Genomic DNA, 19,719 nt, shown 5'->3' with positions numbered 1-19,719 from the left:
TCAATAGTAATATGATGAATGCAAGGAAATTTTGCCTTGAGGTCCATGCAAGCATCCACTTGAGCTTTATTCTTATGATTTAAAGGGTCATTACCTATCAATTCAATTATAATTTTATCTCAATGAAATGAGCATATGTCTGTCAATAACATTGTTTATTAATTCTTTTAAACAAACCTATAATGTACTTAAGGGATCGGATCTATAACCATTGCACTCCTAAGGGAACAGTTATTCTTCACTCCTGTGCTTGACGTTTTATTTAAATGCTTTCTAAAGTTACATGTAAGAATTACTAAATATGGTTTTGCATCAAGGAGTGAATTTTCTTGTATTTGGTTTATAGTAAATATTGAATATTAGCTAGTCTTTCAGTGTCGGCCTGAAATTATCTGCCAATAAATATTAGTAAATATTGGAGAATCCTTTTGTTCCTAATTCCTTCTTTCTTTCCCTTGTTTCCTTTCACCCACATGCCCATCCTTCACTCCCATCATAATTGTCATACATTGGCTGTCTCCTTTGTGCAACAGAATGTATTAGGTTAAAAAAAAGAGAGGGAGAGAGAGACTGAAAATGAGTGGTTTTCGCTGGAGGGTGATTTTACCTCCCAGGGGACGTTTGGCAGTATCTGGAGACATTTTTGCTTGTCACAGTTGGGGGAGGATTAGTGGCATCCACTGGATAGAGCTAGAGATGCTGTCAACCATCCCACAATAAAAAGAGCGGTTCCTCACAACAAAGAATTATCTGTTCCAAAATCTCAGTAGTGCTGAGGTGGACAAAGGCCAACTTAAATGATTTTCAGGTTTACCGCATACTCTGCTTTGGCATCTTCTCTACAACTTCCAGGTGCTTTCTGCCTGATCCCTTACAACTTGTAATAAGGAATTGAAGATGATAATTATGGACCATATCCCTCCATATGTAGAAAGCACTGGAGTCTGTATTACTACTTGTAGGTTTCTATTTCTCCCATGGTCATTTTCATCATCTTGTGAGAAAACATTGGTTATTAACCACACTACCATGGCCACACTTTGGGCTTTAAAAGAAGACAAACAGTTTTATATTTTATATTTCTTTCCAGTAAGGATTATCTTATTAGAGGAGTGAGAGGTCTGGTTTTACTACTTTTACTGGTTTTTTATGGTTTGAGAAGTACTGTCGATATTGGCTAAGAGCACAAAACTGGAATCCATACTTTCTGGTTTGAAAACTAACATAACATAATAAAATTAAATTAAAAATAAATAAATAAATAAATAAGGAAGTGAACAAACAAAAAAAGAAAGAAAGAAAACTGGCTCTAATGCTTATTTGCTGCGTGAAGTGAGGTGCGTGTCTGAACTTCTCTGTAAAATGGGGATTTTACATGGGATCGTGTAGATACTGTGATGTTTCGTCAATACAAGGATGATCTTGATTTGAAGCTGCAGTGTTATTTTATGTACCAACAAGAAAGAGAAAATGCTGCCAATTAAATTACTGTACACTATCATGTATAAGGCATATTCCAATTTCAGAGGTTGTTCAAATGTGGGAAAAAATGTGCATCTTAGGAACAATGAAATACAGTTTATGCAGAGTATTTAGTACCATGCCTGAAGCTCAGTATGCTCTAAATATCCATTAGCACTTGAATTGATATATGTGTAATAAAATTCTAGAATGAAAACAGGCCATACTGTTCAGAACCCACCCCAACACTGCGGATATTCTTCTTCAGGAAGAGGACTTTTTGTCCTTCCTTTTTTTTTTTTTTTCTGACAATATTTCTATTCATATTCATTAAAGGGCCCTTAATGACTTGAAAAAGAATACTAGATAAAGAACCCATTGAAAAAATAAGTGCACTCAAATAACTGCAAGGCTCTTATAAGGATGAGGAATTTGGGGTTGGAATGTCTTTTCTCTACTTCTCTCTCTGATTTGGTTCCATGTTCTGAGTCACAGCCCAGTGTATTTTCTGGAATGCCCTGAGTCATTCTCTTGGGCTTTCATACCATTCTCTGTGAACGTTTCTTTATATTCCCCTTTTTATACTGTGTCTTAGTTTTTCTGTGTATGCCTTTTCAATTTTAATACTAACATCTAGAGAACAGGGACCAGGTGTTAATATGGACCTAACATCTAGCACAGTTTCAGATACAGACTATGTGTGAGTTTATAGCCTGTGACTTGTTAGCCTCTTTTATGCATAAGATGTAGAAGGCATAGATGTGCCTGGACTAGCAACTAGACTAAGTCAGTCGGTGACTCAGTCTCTGTAGGACTTATGTGAGGCCAGAGTTCAGTGTGTCATATTGGAGCATAGAAAGCATCCCTGTTCAGAAAGAGTAAGAATTTTTTTTTTAAAGATTTTATTTATTCATTTGAGACACAGAGATAGATAGAGAGCATGAGCAGGGGGAGAGGGAGAAGCAGGCTTCCCGCAGAGCAGGGAGCCCGATGCAGGGCTCGATCCCACGACCCTGGGATCATGACCTGAGCCGAAGGCAGACGCTTAACGACTGAGCCACCCAGGCGCCCCCAGAAAGAGTAAGAATTTTTGACGATACTTGCATTAGTCCCATATCCTTATAAACTATCGGCTCTGAGGAAACTGTAGCATTTGACCTCTTCCTTTGCTTGAATGTGGAGCTGGCTTCTGGTTGTCCTTTCTCTTTCCCTCCCACATCTCATTTGAGCATGGCTGATGAACCTGGAGGGCTAAGGCAATTTTAGGGAGATTTTCCAGAGATAATGATCAGATGTGTAAGCCAACCAGGGGTGCATGTCTATGGAATATAAGGTTATGTCCTGAACTCGGAGGCACGTAAAGACAACAGCAAGGGTGGAAGAAAACCGGGGTTTGAAAACAAAACAAACCCAACCTGTTCTGGGATTTCAGGAAGCGAGAATATACTCCTAAAATGGAGCTTAGGCCATTATCTGTAAACTCTGGTCTGCAGAGGTTAGACTAATGTCCACAGCCACCAAAGTCTTATCAGATGTGCTGTTGACTTTGTTCACATCAGGTTACATATCAAGGACAAGAACAAATGGCAGGTCGCTTACCGAACTCAGTATAGCATCAAACATAATCTAGGAATACAGCTCGGGGGTTCAGTGTTTTCCTGTTTCTGCCAGTAGCTTTCAGAAATGTGGTCCTCTACCCAGAAATAGTAGCAAGAAAGCCAAAATGCAGCCATAGCCCAAGAAAAGATTATACTCTGCTAGGTATTGAATTTTAGCAAAGGGCTCAGTAGTTTCACATCTCAATTTATCTCCCTTTCTGAAAGGACACTTCCTTTAATACCTCCTGATCCTGGTTTTTATTTAGGCAGATGGTTGGAACATTAAGATAATATATTAACAACGGATGCACACCTTTCCCTGGACTTCACAGTGGGGTGGCTGCTCTCTCAAGAAATCATTAATGGAATTTAAAGTCTCTCACTTCCAGGTCATAGGTTTGAAAAATGCTGCCTTGTTGTATTCAAAACCCATTACTGTCTGGTATGTGTCATCATCATGAGCTTAGTCCAGACATTTCATTGAGTACTAATATGTAGCAATGGTAAGCAGACAGGAAGTGATTTCATTTAAAAGTTGCCACATTGAATCACTATTTTGGGTGATGTTTCAAGTCGCCCTTAGACAGAGGCGGTGTCATTTTGACCAAGGCTGACCACATGCCTCAGAGGCCTGTGTTATCTCCACACACAAATCTTTTGAGACAGAGAAACTAGATACCTTGGGTAGTAGTTTTCCAACAGATTAGTTTACTTTTAGGTATGTCTTTCAAATGTTATTTGATGCTTAATAACACCTTAATTGGAAAAAAATAATAATTTGAAATACAGAAGAACTTAGTGTATGGATTATAACATTCTAAAAGGTAACTTGCCTAGAAAAAATTGTTAATATATTTTAGGAGCGTGGGGAGAAATATAGCATAAAGCCATTTCTTAAACTTCTTTTTAAAGATTATCTGAAGTTACTGGAGAGAGGACAGGTAAAGCTGATGTTTGATTATTTGGGGGCATCTTCCTTTGCAGAGTGAAGTTCATTTACTCCCACAATTTCCCACATGTATATTTTTCAAATATTTATTTTTTAAATTAAAAAAATATAAGAAAGATTAAAATAAACTTTCTGGTGGGCAGTTCTAGGAATTTTAATGTATACATTTTATTTTATTTTTTTATTTTTTATTTTTTAAAGATTTATTTATTTATTTATTTGAGACAGAGAGAATGAGAACGAGAGAGAGCACATGAGGGGGGGAGGGTCAGAGGGAGAAGCAGACTCCCTGCCGAGCAGGGAGCCCGATGCGGGACTCGATCCCGGGACTCCAGGATCATGACCTGAGCTGAAGGCAGTTGCTTTACCAACTGAGCCACCCAGGCGCCCCTAATGTATACATTTTATTACCACCATCACAATCAGAATACAGATAGTTCCATCACCCTCAAAACTTCCCTTGGGCTACTCTGATAGTCACACGCTCCCCCATCCCTAATCCCTGGCAACTACTAATTTGTTTTATGTCACTACAGTTTTGTCTTTTTGTGAATGTCTTATAAATGAATTCATACGTCATGTTATCTTTTGAGAGTGGCTCCTTTTATTCAGCGTAACGATCTCGAGATGGTACCCAAGTTGTGTGCATGAAGAGTTTGTTCCTTTTTTCTTGCTGTGTAGTTTCTACTGTATAAAAGTACCATGGTTTGCTTATCCATTCATTCATTGAGGAATATTTGAGTTATTTCTAGTTGTTTTGGCAATTATGAATAATGCTGCTATAAGCCATTCATGTATAGTTTTTTTGTGTGTGAACATACGTTTCAGATTCTTTAGGGAAAATACCTAGGAATGAGATTGCTGTGTCCTATGCTTGGTGTATGTTTAACTTTATCAGAGAGGCTCTGTCATTTTGCTTTGCCATCACTGCTTTGTATCTGAGTTCCAGTTGCTCTGCTTCTTTGTCAACAGTTGGTATTGTTAATAGTTTTAATTGTAGTTCTTCTGATAGAGTGTAGTAATATCACATCATTTTTTAAATTTGCATTTTCCTAATGACTCATGGTGTTGAACATCCTTATGTGGGCTTATTTGCTCTCTGTGTGTCTTCTTTGGTGAATTGTCTGTTCAAGTGTTTTGCCTTGTTTTCTTTCTGTTGGGGGTTTTTGTTGTTATTGTTGTTGTTTTGTTTTGTTTTACATTCCAGAGGCCTTTTACTTTTTTACACCTATCATGCCATGAACTCATAGGGAACAGGTTCTAGCAGCTCAGGCTCCTTTCTACTGGTTTTCCCAAAGTGTGCTTCTCTGGGTGGAGTAGGCTGGCCCTTCAGGTGAACCTAAGTACCTTTCTCTTTGGCTTCCTTCTTTTTGATCATTTTTCCTTCACATGCTTCAGGAAGCTGTCCTGACTCTTAGAGTATTCAGGATACTTAATACATCCATTAATTTTCTTGGCAAGATCTTGCTCTTAACTTGTTTGTTTATAACAATGCCAACAACATGCTGGGTAACATAGACCCTTCAGTTTTGCCATGGTAACATTTATGGGACATTCCTTTTTGAACAGTGACCATTCTTTTTTTTTTTTTTAAGATTTTATTTATTTATTTATTTACTTACTTACTTACTTATCAGAGAGAGAGAGAGAGAGAGTGCATAAGAAGGGGGAGAGGCAGGCAGAGGGAGAAGCAAGCTCCCCGCCGAGCAAGGAGCCCAATATGGGACTTGATCCCAGGACCCTGGGATCATGACCTGAGCTGAAGGCAGACACTTAACTGACTGAACCACCCAGGCATCCCTTGAACAGTGACCATTCTCTTGATGTCAACAATATCACCTTTCTTGTAGATTCACATGTATGTGGCCAAAGGAGCAATTCGGATGTTTCCTAAAAGACGTAGAGAACATATAGCGGGTACCTCTCCTCTTTCCCTTTGCATTGGTCATTTTGACAAATTACTGGAAGATGGCAGTTCTGGCCAAAAGGAAGAACTTTCTGTTGAGTTTTGAAGTTCAGATTCCAAATAATTTGTAATTGACTTTGTCATTGTACACTCCCTTAAATGTGTCTTTCATAGAGCAAAGGTAAATAATTTTGATGAAGGTTGGTTTATCAGTTGTTTTGTTTTATGGATCATGCTTTTGGTGTTGTATCTAAGAATTATTTGTTTCATTCCCAGGTAACAAATATTTTCTTCTGAAAGTTTTATAGTTAATATTTTACATTTAAATCTATGATTCATCTTGAGTTAATTTTTGTGGAAGGCATGAAGGTTAGGTTGAGATCCATTTTATTGCATATGGATGTATGTCTGAATACCATTTGTTGTAAGACCATCCTTTCTCCATTGAATTGCTTTTGCACTTTAGTCAGTATTAACTGGTATATTTGTATGGGTCTCTTTCCAGGCTTTCTGTTCAGATCCATTGACCTATGTGTCTGTCCCACCACTAACATCACAATGTTTTGATCACTGAAGATTTATAATAAATCTTGAAATTGCAACTCTTCCAGAACTGTTTTGGCTATCCTAGTTTCTTTCCCATTGCATATATATTTTAGAATAAGCTTGTCCATAACTACAAGAAACAATCCAGTTGCGATTTTGATTGGAATTACATTCAGTCTATAGGCCAACTTGAGAAACACTGAAATTTTACCTATGTTGAATCTTGCGATCCATGAACACAGTATGTCTCCAAATATTTCAGTCTCCTTTGATTTTTTTGTCACTATTTTAGTTTTTATCATATAGATGTTATACATGTTTTATTAGATTTATACATAAATATGTCAATTTTTAGAGCTATTTAAAAATACATATAATAAAAATCACAATAATTTTATATGTGTATATAATTTAATTCAGTTTTCAGTTGTTTATTGCTAGTAAATAGAAGTGTAATTGATCAATGAGTGCTAAACCTTACTATCCAATTATTAGTACTAGAATTTAGAATATTCTACATAAACAATCATGTTGTTTGTAAATAGAAACAGTACTACTTCTTCTTTCCGATTCGTGTTCCTATTTTTCTTGCCTTATTTCACTGCCAGGGACTTCCATTACAGTGTTGAATAGGTGAGGTGAGAGTGAACCTCCTTGCTTTGTGTTTAATCTTAGAGAAGAAGCATTCAGTCTTTTACTATTAAGTAGCATGTTGTCTATAACGTTTTCTGTGTGCCCTTTATCAGGCTGAGCAAATTCTTTCTTTTCCTAGTTTGCTTCAAATTTTTAACATGAACGGGTGTTTAATTTTGTCAAATGATTTTTCTGCATCAGTCAATAGAATCCTGTGTCTTTTCTTTAATATGGTGGATTACTTTGACTGTTTTTTGAATATTAAGCTAATGTTTCATTCCTGGGATATACTCCAATTGGTCATGGTGTGATCTTCTTTTTGTATATTGCTGGATTTGATTTGCTACTATTTTATTGAGGATGTTTGCATATATGTTCATGATGGATATTCGTCTGTTGTTCTCTTTCTCTCTGTTTCTCTTTTCCTCTCTATACTGTTTTTGTCTAATTTTTGTATCAAGATAAATGTTGGCCTCGTATAATTAGTTATATAGTTTTTCTACAAGTAGTCTTAAAGATTACAAAATACATATTTAACCTCTCATAATCTACTGAAAACCAGTGTTTTCCACTTTATTCGGAAGATAACAAACTTACCGTCTGTTGCTGAGGTTGAATAATTCCTATTGCTTGCTTCATCTTCATCAGCCATATCCTCTACCACCTCCATTCTGCTGTTTAGCCCATCTGGTGAGGTTGTGTTTTTATTTTTTGAGTTTATTACCATTTTAGTCCTAAAATTTCTGTTTGGTTCTTGCTTATATCATCTATTTCTTTGTTGAGAATTTCTATCTTTCTATTTAACTCAAGAGTGCTTGCCTTTCCTTTTTCATGTGTATACATATTTTAAAAACACTATTTGCTACATATTTTTTAAAGCATGGGTCATTTGTATTCAGTGTGCACATAATAATTTCTGGTTTTGATTTAAATTGTTCAGTGCATCAGAAGTCACTCTTAGCTAATTATCCTAAATTAGCCAGAAAAATATTTTGATTCCTGATTATTGGCAAATCTCGTCATCTTAAGTGAGACAAATGAGCTGTCTAATGAAGATAGCCTCCTCTTCTCCCCAACATCACTAATGATAAAATTGACTAGAGAGGAGAAATCAGGGAGAAGTGTGCCATGCCCATAAGGACAAGAATTTGGAAAGGGAGGAGCACATATTTCTAAGGTGGCGACACAGACTAAGCTTGCGCTGCTCAGGTATACAACTTGCTCATTCAGGTGATGATTTCAGATGCCTCCCTCTTGACATTCTTTAAGATAACAGGCAAAGCAACTTAATAGGCCCTCAGCAGTGTACAAGTCTCAGTATAAGAGTGCTAAGTAATCAGTATCATTTACATGAGGAAAACAGCAAGAGCATGAGACTTTTTGACGTTGGCACTAGAGACTAGGAGTTATTCATGGAATAATGGTAGGAGAGCATCATAGTATTTGCCCTTTTATCTGTTGGGTCCGGTCAATAGGCCTGTTTCTGTTGGTGGTGCCTGTTTCTAATGCATGATTAATTTGATTGAGGCGGGGCATGGGCAGGGGAGGCTTGACATAGGCTGAAATTGTCGGCTCAGTTCTCATTCTGTGCCATACTGGCAAGATGAGAGTCTCAGCAGGACAAAGTTAGCAAGGTGTTTGTGAGACTAAAACTGGAATGTAGTAACTGATGTCTGTGGTGTGCCGGCCATCCCTTCCACGCCTTTCTGATCTTCTTAGCTCCACGTGTCTGTGGATCAGCTGCTGCTGTGGGCGCTGACAAACGTCACACGCATGGGACTGAACAGTGTCTCACCTCATGCCATGTAGTTCTCACCTCTGCTTTGGGGCATCCCTGTTTGCTGAACATGGGACACGGCAGGATTCTGAAAGTCAGCAAGAGTTAATGCTTGGTGTAGCAAAAACTTTGATTAGTGGAAGCTACTTGCAAATCATTTTCCTCTCCCCTTTCTCTGTGAGCTCAAAGCATAGTCCTGAGATGTCATTTCTATTTCTTCTTGGAGGGAGGGCTCAGGAAACCAAGCTATCCATTGCGTTTATTGGCAGCCACCTGATAACACACTTTCTTACCAACTCCACCTCCATCCTTACTCCACTCTCTTTGTGTCTCTTCTCCTTCCTGGTACTGCAGTCCCTAACATTAGCCCTTAAAGCTATGTCTAATGTTCTATTTTCTGGGGAACATTGGCCAAGACACATAATAACATTATTACTTAATTAAGAGGCCCATGTGAAGTATAATAAAATATGAGATAAGCATTTCCTGTTAATATGGATATTAAATAATTATTTGTAGTTTACTGTGATGAAATTTGTTTGCTGCACTTTTCAAATTTAATTTTTGCTTCCTCTTTGTACTGCTGCACACTCAAGGGGACTCTGGGCTTCAGCTTTTTAACAGGTGTGTGCTGAGGAATCTGTGCTCAGTAAATCGTTGTTAATTACCCTTGAGTTGTTTTAATAGACACTTAAGCAATATGTAATATGGAGGTAAAACTGATCTTTATATCCCCTCAGAATTGCATAACACACTACAAACAAGTTTGTAATATCTTTGGGTCTTTAAAATAATCATGTGAGGTAAGCAGGAAAGCAGGTTTATTTATCTCATGTAGGAATGTAATTGGGGTTCAGGGAGATAAAGAGACTTACCTTAGGTCACAGACAAGATAACTGTCAGAACCAGAGGCAGGTTTACCAAAATTTCTTCTTCCCCTTTTGATCTCTTTCATATCAGGTGTTTGCAGTCATTGGGTCTTGTAAATGGATATTTTGAATTCATCTATTGAAACATCTGTAATTCAGTGTGATCTTTCAGTTTAATTTTTAAAAAGTCTTCTAGTTTATGGGCGCCTGGGTGGCCCAGTCGGTTAAGTGTCTGCCTCTTGATTTAGGCTCAGATCATGATCTCAGGGTTGTGAGATCAAGCCTGGTGACAGGCTCTGCGCTGGGTGTGGAACCAGCTTAGGATTCTCTCTTTCCCTTTCTACTCCTCCCCACACCTCCCCGCCCCTGCTTGCAGGTACACTCTCTCTCTCAAAAAAAGAAAAAAAAAAAAAGTCTTCTAGTTTCTAGCTGGAATAGAAAATACATAATATGTGATAATGTGAACTTGAAATAAATTAATCACTTCTATAAAAGAAGCAAGTTGCATTTCACCTAGATTTTCATCTTGACATATCCTATGCTATTTTATAAATGGTTATTATCCTAAATGTGTTTCATTTGTTTATTTTAAAAAAGTACATTCTCAAAGCTCTTTGCTTCTCTCTTCCGATCTTTGCACATCCTCATTAAAGCTCTTATTGGAACAAAATGTAAGATTGGCTATTTTTCATAAATAACAGGAGAGGTTTCTGTTCTGTTTACGGAGCATAGTCTTATACTGTTATAGGGGAATTTATATCTTTAGCTCTAATATGTACTACTGAGATATATAAGCATAAATCAACATATGAAAAGCAAACATATATCAAAAGTACATAATATGCATTGTTATAAATAACTATATACTTTATTTTTTATATATCTGGACTAATCTTGGTACGCTAAGAGTTAAATAGTATTTTTTTTTTTTTTTTGGATACCATTAGTTTATTATAAAAGAGAGACATGAAAATTATTTACATGATGAAAGATTTCACAACTTCACTGGAATGGGCAGCTTCACTTCATGCCATTTTAATAATGATTTCAGTCCACATACTTTCCGAGAATGTCACCATCTCTAAATAAGAAATAATCCTTGTCATCTAGAACTACTTTGGTGCCTCCATATTCTGGGAGAAGAACTTTATCTCCAACTTTCACACTAACTGGTTGAATCTCTCCACCCTTTCCTTTAGAACCCGATCCAACAGCTACTACTGTTGCTTGCAACACTTTTCCTTGAGATTTTTCTGGAAGCATAATACCTCCTTTGGTTACAGTTTCAGCTGCGCTCCTTTCAACTAAAACTCGGTCAAAAAGAGGAAGAAACTTTCTAAATGCCTGCCCTGCCATGACGCCGACCGCCGCAGTTCGTACTCTGCTCTGGAGCTGCCGCCTCTACAAGAAGACCCGCAGTACGACCCTCGGGCCACGTGAACGTGGGAAAAGACCGCCCAGCGCGCAGGCGCGCTCGCTCCCGCCCCCCGCTCCTCCCCGCAAAAGTGGGTGGCCGCACTAGCGCGCCCTGCGATTCGTCCCGAGGTCTGTGCGTCGGCCACTGACGCGAGTACGCAGAGGCGGAAGAAAAGAGGAGTTCTTTCTAGGCTTTTCTAGGCCGCCCGCCGAGGTGAAAGTCCTAGCTCTTCACCCGTCTTCCGGAAATGACGCGTTTTGAACCTTGACCCACAGAGAGCGCGGCGCTTCCCGGAAAGTTCTGGAACCGAGTGCAGCCCGGGAACTAGCCTAAGCCGGCCCGGAGGGGGCTGAGCCCGCTGGCCTGGCACTGCTCGGGTAGGGAGGGGCGGAGCTGGCCGTTAAATAGTATTTTTAAATATAAAATATTTTGAAAGATTTTTGACAATCAGTATTTCTTTATATTTTTTCTCTTTTTGATAGTTGGTGTCTGCTTTGCACCATGAGATTTCTCAAATGATGGTGGAGGCATAAAATGTGTAATAATTAGTTACTGCTTAGGTATCAACAAATCCTACTTCAATACTTTCTGTATGTACAATAAAGGAGAAACCGAAATATTTTTTTCTGTGTGTCAACATTCTCACTCCTCGTACTTCATTAAATCAAGATGATATAAATCCCTGAAGACTGAAGTACAAATTTTAGAGCTGTATTGATTTAACCTTCCCTTTGTAAATATTTCATAGTTCTATAATGTGCAAATGTAGTCACACACAGAACAAAGGATTGAACTTTTCTGTTAGTATGCAAAGGGGGTAACTGACAGCTTTTATTATACCATTTAGAAAATAATACATATGAAAATGTGTAAGAATATTTTGTCATTATTATGGATGTCAAGAAAAATTGATGAAACATTGTTTTTAAAGCAAGATTTTTGTAGAGAATACTTTAAATGTACCATTTTCAAATATAAATCCATTTGCCTCTTATAATTTAAAGTTTTTTTCTCTTACTATTTTTTAAAATTACTTATTGGTTCTTTTCAAATAAGGGGCTTTTTTTGCTGGTGGTGGTCTTTTATCTCTCTCTCTCACTGACGCTGTGAAGAAACTCAGGGTTTAAATATGTGATATTCTGGTAACGTCCATAGCCGCACACGGTAAAGTCGTGAGGGTATAAAGATAAATATTTCATTGAAGGATCCATCAAGGAGAAGTAACCTTTCTCATCTAAGCGTTGGGAGTAAGGCTGTAAAAATGACAACTATGTTATACTACTGTTTAATGTTTCTTTCTTTTTAAGCTTTATATAAAAATAAAGCCATAGTCAACCGAGAAGATTATTGTGAATGCTGATATATCAAGACAGAACAAAAATAGTTTTCTGCTGCCATAGATATGACATCAAAAAGAGGATGATTATTTGTTCTTTCAGTACTTACTTTGCTAAGAGGGAGGCAGAGAAAATGGATCTTTGGGTGAATGATTAGAGGCCAGTATCATGAGATAGTCGCATGACCTACTTTTGTTAAAGAAAAAGTTTGGTAATTATACACACACAGTTTAGAGTAAGAATATTATAGATTTATAAACTGGTAACTTAGTGCACTGAAACCAAAATTCAGTGTATACTGAGTCTGACTACATTCGGAACTTAAAGAATATAAGGATGTATATAAAGACAGTTTCTGCAAACAGGGGCCCGGCCTTTCACTAGAGGGCAAACTTTAATCAGGACAGATAGACTTTTCAGTATTTAATCTGTTGTCAATTTTCTTACAAAATTTTGCCATGAAAATATAATAAAACAGGTATATACAAGGAAGGCTAATTATATTCAATTTCTTGTACTAATTCTTTAATTTAGGACCAGATGACTGGTTTTTATTACTGTGTCAGTGGGGTGTGTGTTTATGTATTGTGTTGTGTGTGTTGTGTGTGTGTTCACGTGTGTGTATCATGTTGCACCATGTAATCTCATTTAAAGTGAGTTTTATTTTCTTGGAGACAGTTTAGGCTTTATTGATTTTAACATTTCTGATTATTCCCTCATAGTGTTTTCTGTAGAAAATGTCTAGATTTCCTGTTACACATTCAAATTAAAGCATGGGAAGGTATGGCTCCTTACAAATGTCCCTTCCAGCCTGCCCTTTTATCACTGAATATACGTGTAGAAAATGATGTTATTTAGGAATCTTAGCCATCTTGTGATCTCAAAGTCTACTTTTTCTTATTTTCAACTCCTTCCCACATACCTGTTTCCAAGTCAAGCCTTACCTACCTATTCTCCCAATCTATTGTAATAACTGGAACATGATTACTTATTTCATTTGAAAAGAATGTATTGACCACTTGCAATGTGCTAGATATGTCCCTTCAATGTAAGTTGGGGTGTAGAAAGATCTGTATCTTGAGGACAATCTGCTTTAGTTATCTTTCCCCTTCCTAGGTTTTAAAAAGAGCTGGGTATGATGTAGTGAATTCTTAGAAGATGTAAATTACTTTTACTGGGGGTATAAAAATAAACATTTCTTTGAAAGATCCATCAAGGAAGAAACAACCTTTCTCATCTAAGGGTTGGGAGTTCTTTTTTTTTTTTTTTTCTTTTTTTAAGCAAGTCTCCCCCCATCTCCCACAAAGTGGAGTCCTTACTGCTGTGTGACCCACGGCTGCAGCCCCAGGGATGCGTATGTCTAGGACCCTCCCAGGCTCATGTCTGCCTGAGGCTTTGGGGAAGGGCATAGGTTGATTTCCTAGCCCCAGTGTCCTGTGGTGGCCCTAGCAAAGCAGGAGCCAGGTAGTTAGGGGGACCATGCCTGGGGGTGCACTGGGACTGGGGCACCAGCAGGTAAACCCAGGTGTCCACTGAGTGCTGGACTCTAGTGAGGAGCCATTGGGGGAAAGGACAGGGTGACATCTGTGTGCCAGAAAGCCCCTCTGCCTGCTGTGAACACGGGTTGGGTGGGGATGGCTTTAACCTCAGTGAAAGGCGAGGAAACAGGCTCAGAGAAAGGACTAATGTGGTCTGGAGTGAGACCCTTCTCTAAAGAAGCTGACCTCCTGGGACACTGCCACCCACCCTTCTCAGGCCAAGTTCTCTGGAAGAGCTCTCCCATGCTCCCCCACGCTCCCCACCAGCACCCCCCAGCTTCACTTCAGGGAACACTTGTTCAAACTTGCTCCCCACCCCTCTCATGGACGGGTTTGTTCTGGGCCCTCATCCCTAAGTAAGCACCCGGAGAGGCAGACCCAGGTGGCACTGGCCTCCCGTGGCAGTGCCCACAGCTAAGGATCTCAGCCCTATGGTCCTTTTTGGGGTGGAGAGGCAGACTGGTCTGCCTGAGCCCTGAAAGGCTGCTTCATGGGTTGACCCTCCTTTAGGGCCTGGCTCCCCAGGCAAGCCCCATTTGGACAGCATGTCTACAGACAGGGAGACAGAGTAAGCAAAGGGAGCAGAAAATGCCTACTGCATCTGTTTATTTATTTCATTTATTCAACACTCAAATAAATGGAAACAAATGGTTCTTGAACACCTGAACTACGGTGTGGGTTCTAAGAGGTAGATCATTCCTGTTTCCTCAAAGGCATGATGGTCCTCAGTGCTGGTTGAGGGATGATGATGTTTCTCTGGTCTTGGTTTCATACCCTGACTCCTTTCTGCTTTTGTGACTAAACTTTAGATCCTTTTACCATAGTTTAACAAAGAGCCCTTGAAAATTCGGTTGTCTTTGGGTGGTCAAAAAAGTGCTGTGAGACATTGAGTGAGTAGCTGTACTTCTCAAGAAAATAAAATGGTGATTTTTAGAATTAAATGAGAAAGTATATGTAAAATGCCTAAAAGGCACCCAACATAGGGAAACTCTTATTATTTGCTATTATTATTTATCAAAGCACATTTTTGTACAAATATTGTGTTTCTAAATGTGGATATTTCAGACTCAGATTTAAGTAAAAGTTATTAGTGCTAGGTACTGTGCTGGGTACTTTCTTAGATGTTACCACATACAATTCCTAAAACAATCTTCCAACTCTGGAAAAATGTTTCCTTTTTTAATAAATGAGCAATCTGAGTTTCAGAGTGGTTAAGCCACTTATTTAATGTCACACATTAAATGTCTCCAAATTCCAAGTTTAATATTCGTTGATATGCGTTAATAATAATTATAATATTTGTTACATTTATTAGGGACTGAATCTGTTTAGGCATTATATTCACTTAATCATATTACATCATTTAATCCTCACAATATATCTGTGAGGAAACTGCCAAAGACTCAGTTAAGATTCAAAGAAGCCAAACTATTAGCCTACACAGGCAGGAGTTACAGAGCAATGATTTAAATCCAAATCCATGCAAGTCTGAAGTCAGTGGTGGTCCTACTCCTTTACAATATCCATTTTTTCAGAAGCTACTCCTACCAAATGAGAGTCAATTTGAGCAGGAGAAACACACATCTTTTACCTCGATGTGACAATACTGTAGACCGCTCCTTAAATGTCACAGGCTAGGGACTACTGGCCTGCAATCTCACATTTGGTTTTTAATTGAACTGCTCATGGAAATCCTGAAATGCCTTCAGCATCTTTGATTCCATGTCCTTCCTCTCTTTCTTTGTTGGAGTAACTCCCATTCTCCATTCTTCATTCTCTCATTCACGTTCTCCAAGGCTTAGAATAGCTGAAACCTCTGCAGGGAAGTCTTTCCTTCTACGTCCAGTCTCCATAGCACTGTATTTCAGATGTGTTCTGATGGTGCCCTGGGCTCATGTGCATCACACACCAACCCCAAAGCTCTCTCCCCCCAACCCCCCGCTGCCCTCCACTAAATTAGGTCTTTAAATTTCATATCCACCATGGAGCCTAGAATATGGAAATTTCTTTAAAAAATTTGTTGAATGAGCAAATAAATAAAAATTACTTCTTACCCATATCTTTTGTTATTTCCCTCTGATCAGTGATTCATTCTTCAGCAAGAGCAATTTCTTTTCTCTACTATTAAGACCATGCTTCTCTGCCACCCACTCAGAAGTGGTTCCCCTCCTCTTATTTGTTGAGAACAAGAACATTATTTGGTTTAAGGAGATTTTAACCAGATAATTCTGGATTTCACATAGCATTTCTTGTTTCTTAAGCTCTCATTACCTCTGATCTTTCCAGCTTTGGCAAGTGACATTTTTTTCTGAAACTGAGTTTTGGGATCCTTTTTGTCATGGTCTGAATTCCTGGTCTGGTTGCTTTTGTCTTTGGGTGGTATATACATATATAAAAGAGCTTCTTGGTTAGCTAAAAAACACATCCCAAACATTCATGAGTAAACTATGACATAAATAAAAAATCACAAACACTATTGCTATGATAGTCCAAATCTCCTCTGACCCCAGAGGATGAAGGAAGGGGGTGTGACCAGAGTGACTTCCAAACTTTACATCCCTAGATTACGGTATTTTTAGTGACTCTAGGCTAAACTGTTTTAATTGGCCAAAAACTAAGCTCTGCTCTGGTGGAGTAGGGGAATTACTCTTATTGGTATAGTTTCAACTGTTTTACCACATTCTCTCCTCCCTTAATTAGATGCTACAGAAACCAGGGTTGGAATTAGCTACTAGAGATAGCCATCACAATGAAGGGCTTGGTAGGGACTTGATACATGGCACATTTCCCTTGAGAAAACTAGTACATAATTATTACTAGAAGCACATAAGAGGCACAATAGCAAATTGGCAATGATCAGACTATGCACTCTGCCAGATCCAGGTTCAAATCCTATTTCTGCAATTTCTTAGAAGCTATCTTCTTGGACAAGTTATTTAACTTCCCTGAAGTCCAGTCTACTCATCTTTACATATATAATCATAGTTCATTAAAATTTCATAGCATATGTGTGATGTGATAGTGTCTACATAAATTATGGGTCATACAAATACATGTTGTATAGTAATTTGCAAAGCATGATTATATAAAACAAACTCATTGGAAGGATAGTCCCTATCTCTACTACATGCACTAGAAAGTTAATTGCTTTTTATTTCTTTGTCTCCTCTTTAGACCTGTGTTATCCATGGAAGGAGATAATTTTTTTATTCATATTTTTATCCCAGGGCCTAGTAGAATCCATGGAACACAATAAACCTTCTTTAATATTTTTTAAATTGAGCCTTAGAGAGGTTCAGTGATTTCTTTAGGGTCCCTCAGCAGGAAAGTTGCCAATCAATATGGGATGCATGTAAATCATCAAGTCCAATAGGCATTCCACTCTAATTTTCCAATGATGCAGGTCTAGTAGCAAGATGACATCCACTAGTGGTCCAGAACGTTAAATATATTAAACAACAAATTTGTTGGGTATGATTTAATCTTAACTAAAAGTTGCTTTCCTCTCAGCTCTATATGTCTAATTAAACATGAGGTCTTAATATGTAAGAAGTAAAGGGCAAAGGCATTAAAAGATGTAGAGTCTGCAGTGTATTCATAGAGCAATTCCTTCTTTAGAGGGAAGACTCCAGCTGCAGTGGCGTTGAGCTTAAGGTTTTGGTAGTTCATTTATCTGGCTGATGGTTGAACATTTCTAAGGCATAATTACTGACTTGAACACTCTCTGTGCATTGGCTTCAACAGGGATGATGTTGGCAAGCCTTTCAATTATGTGGTTTGAGGTCAGAATGAAGTTTATAATTTTCATTTTAATGTTTCTTATCTCTAGACAGATCCTTTCCATTAGTTGGTATACACTTTGCCTCAGTGAATATCTGCTGAGAAACATAGATGTTAAATGACTCACTTTCATGCCAGAGAACGTCTCCCATGTTTTCAAATGAAATGTCATAAATAATGATCAACAGCCTTTCTGGTTTTTCCTAGTGGATAATCAAAGCCAGACTTTTAGTAACTTGACATTCTTGAAAACCACCACATTCCTTGGTGAATCTATTTCACAAACTCCCCAATTAACATAAAGGCATTAAGAGATTGAGAGAATATATTGTGGTTCAAAATGAGAGAACCTGAAGCATAAAATTAGGGTAAAATCCAAAATATATAGAGAGATTCTTAACTGCTTGAAAGATATACAAACTATTGTCAGCTGTCAGAAAAATGATTGTGTTTAACATGGGGTATGTGTGCAGCTCAGGGAAGACCAATGAAGAATTCCAAAATTATAATTTTGTCAAATGATGGCAGATAGGTTTTCACTTGTGGATCAATCCAGAATGAAAAATACCCAGGCGTATTTTTTTTTAAAAAGACTTTAGGTGCACCTGGTTGGCTCAGTCTGTTAGGTGTCTGCCTTTGGCTCAGGTCATGATCTCAGGGTCCTGGGATGGAGCCTTGAGTAGGGCTTCCTGCTCAGCAGGGAGTCTCCCTCTCCCTCTCCCTCTGCTCCTTCCCCTGCTCATGCTGTCTCTCTCTTGCTCACTCTCTCAAATAAATAAATAAAATCTTTAAAAAGACTTTAGAGCTGCTTCTCTCTCAGTTGGGGAGAGTGGTCTGGGTAAAGCAGCAGTGTGTATAGGTGAGTGCAAGAAGGAGGAGTGACAGAATACTGAGCGCCACTTTACTGCTGTGGACCTGGGCAAAGCCTCAAGTTAGTTCTGGAAAGAATGTGAATCCTTTTAATTACTTCTAGAACTTACCTAATGTAATCTGGATGTCTCTTTAGCAACTTCCAGATAATTATCTCAAGTCTCTTCCTTTTTCACATTAAATCTGGGGCAGATATCTACAATATGTCAACTGAGTGGGGAATATATATATATATTTTAAAGCCTTATTTATTTATCTGAGAGAGAAAGCATGAGTGGGAGGGGCAGAGGGAGAGGGAGAAAGAATCTCAAGCAGACTCTGTGCCAGGCATAGAGCCTGACATGGGGCTCAATCTCATGACCCTGAGATCAGGACTTGAGCTGAGACCAAGAGCCCGATGCTTAACCGACTGCGCCACCCAGGCGCCCTGAGTGGTGAGTATATTATAGGTACTACATGTTCTTAAGTTGCCATCTCTTCTAGGACTTGCTGGCAACAGAACAAACTTGGATTTCTGTATCCCTCTCAAGGGACCCCTTTTAGCATGAGGCGAAACATATAGCTCTTTGTGCATTTGGGCATCTCCAAATGAAACGCCAAATGTCAATATTACAAGGCCATTTATCAGAGTCTCTGTTTTAGGGGATCACTGGCCTTGAGCCACCATAAAGAAATAAGTTTTTTCTTTAGCATAATTTCTCTCAGGTCATGTTTACTATAGTTTAAATCAGGAAGGCCCCAAATATCTCTTACCTTTCACCATTCTATTGTGGCCACTGTCTGTGGCTTTCTATTTAATAGTTGTGTGTAGTTACTTCAGGCAAATCTTGCCAGAATTTGCTCCCAAACTTAAGGACTGAGATTCCAACACAAGGCACAGCTCTGTAACTCATCTTCTTGGGAGGTTGGCTCCCCAAAGTTTGGTGTGTTGTGGACCAAAGAACTGCATTATTAGATTCCTGTGATAAAATGTTTGTGCATGTAATCAATGTTCGCATTCTTAGTTTACCCATGTGACCTATACTGAATCCCCAAACA

General features: G+C 38.5%; 1 protein-coding gene across 1 annotated transcript; it reads right to left on the bottom strand.

The window, feature by feature from the left end:
• Window positions 1-10,667: 10,667 nt before the first annotated feature.
• On the bottom strand, window positions 10,668-11,151 carry LOC116646708 (10 kDa heat shock protein, mitochondrial). The gene has a single exon (XM_032427606.1). The coding sequence runs from the start codon at window positions 11,093-11,095 to the stop codon at window positions 10,787-10,789; it is 309 nt and encodes a 102-aa protein (XP_032283497.1). The 5' UTR covers window positions 11,096-11,151; the 3' UTR covers window positions 10,668-10,786.
• Window positions 11,152-19,719: the final 8,568 nt, after the last annotated feature.

Source organism: Phoca vitulina, unplaced genomic scaffold (genome assembly GCF_004348235.1).
Source record: "Phoca vitulina isolate PV1807 unplaced genomic scaffold, GSC_HSeal_1.0 scaffold37, whole genome shotgun sequence".
In the NCBI taxonomy this organism is placed as follows: domain Eukaryota; kingdom Metazoa; phylum Chordata; class Mammalia; order Carnivora; family Phocidae; genus Phoca; species Phoca vitulina.
The sequence above is the reverse complement of the archived record's forward strand: the minus strand, read 5'-3'. Positions and strand labels throughout refer to the sequence as shown.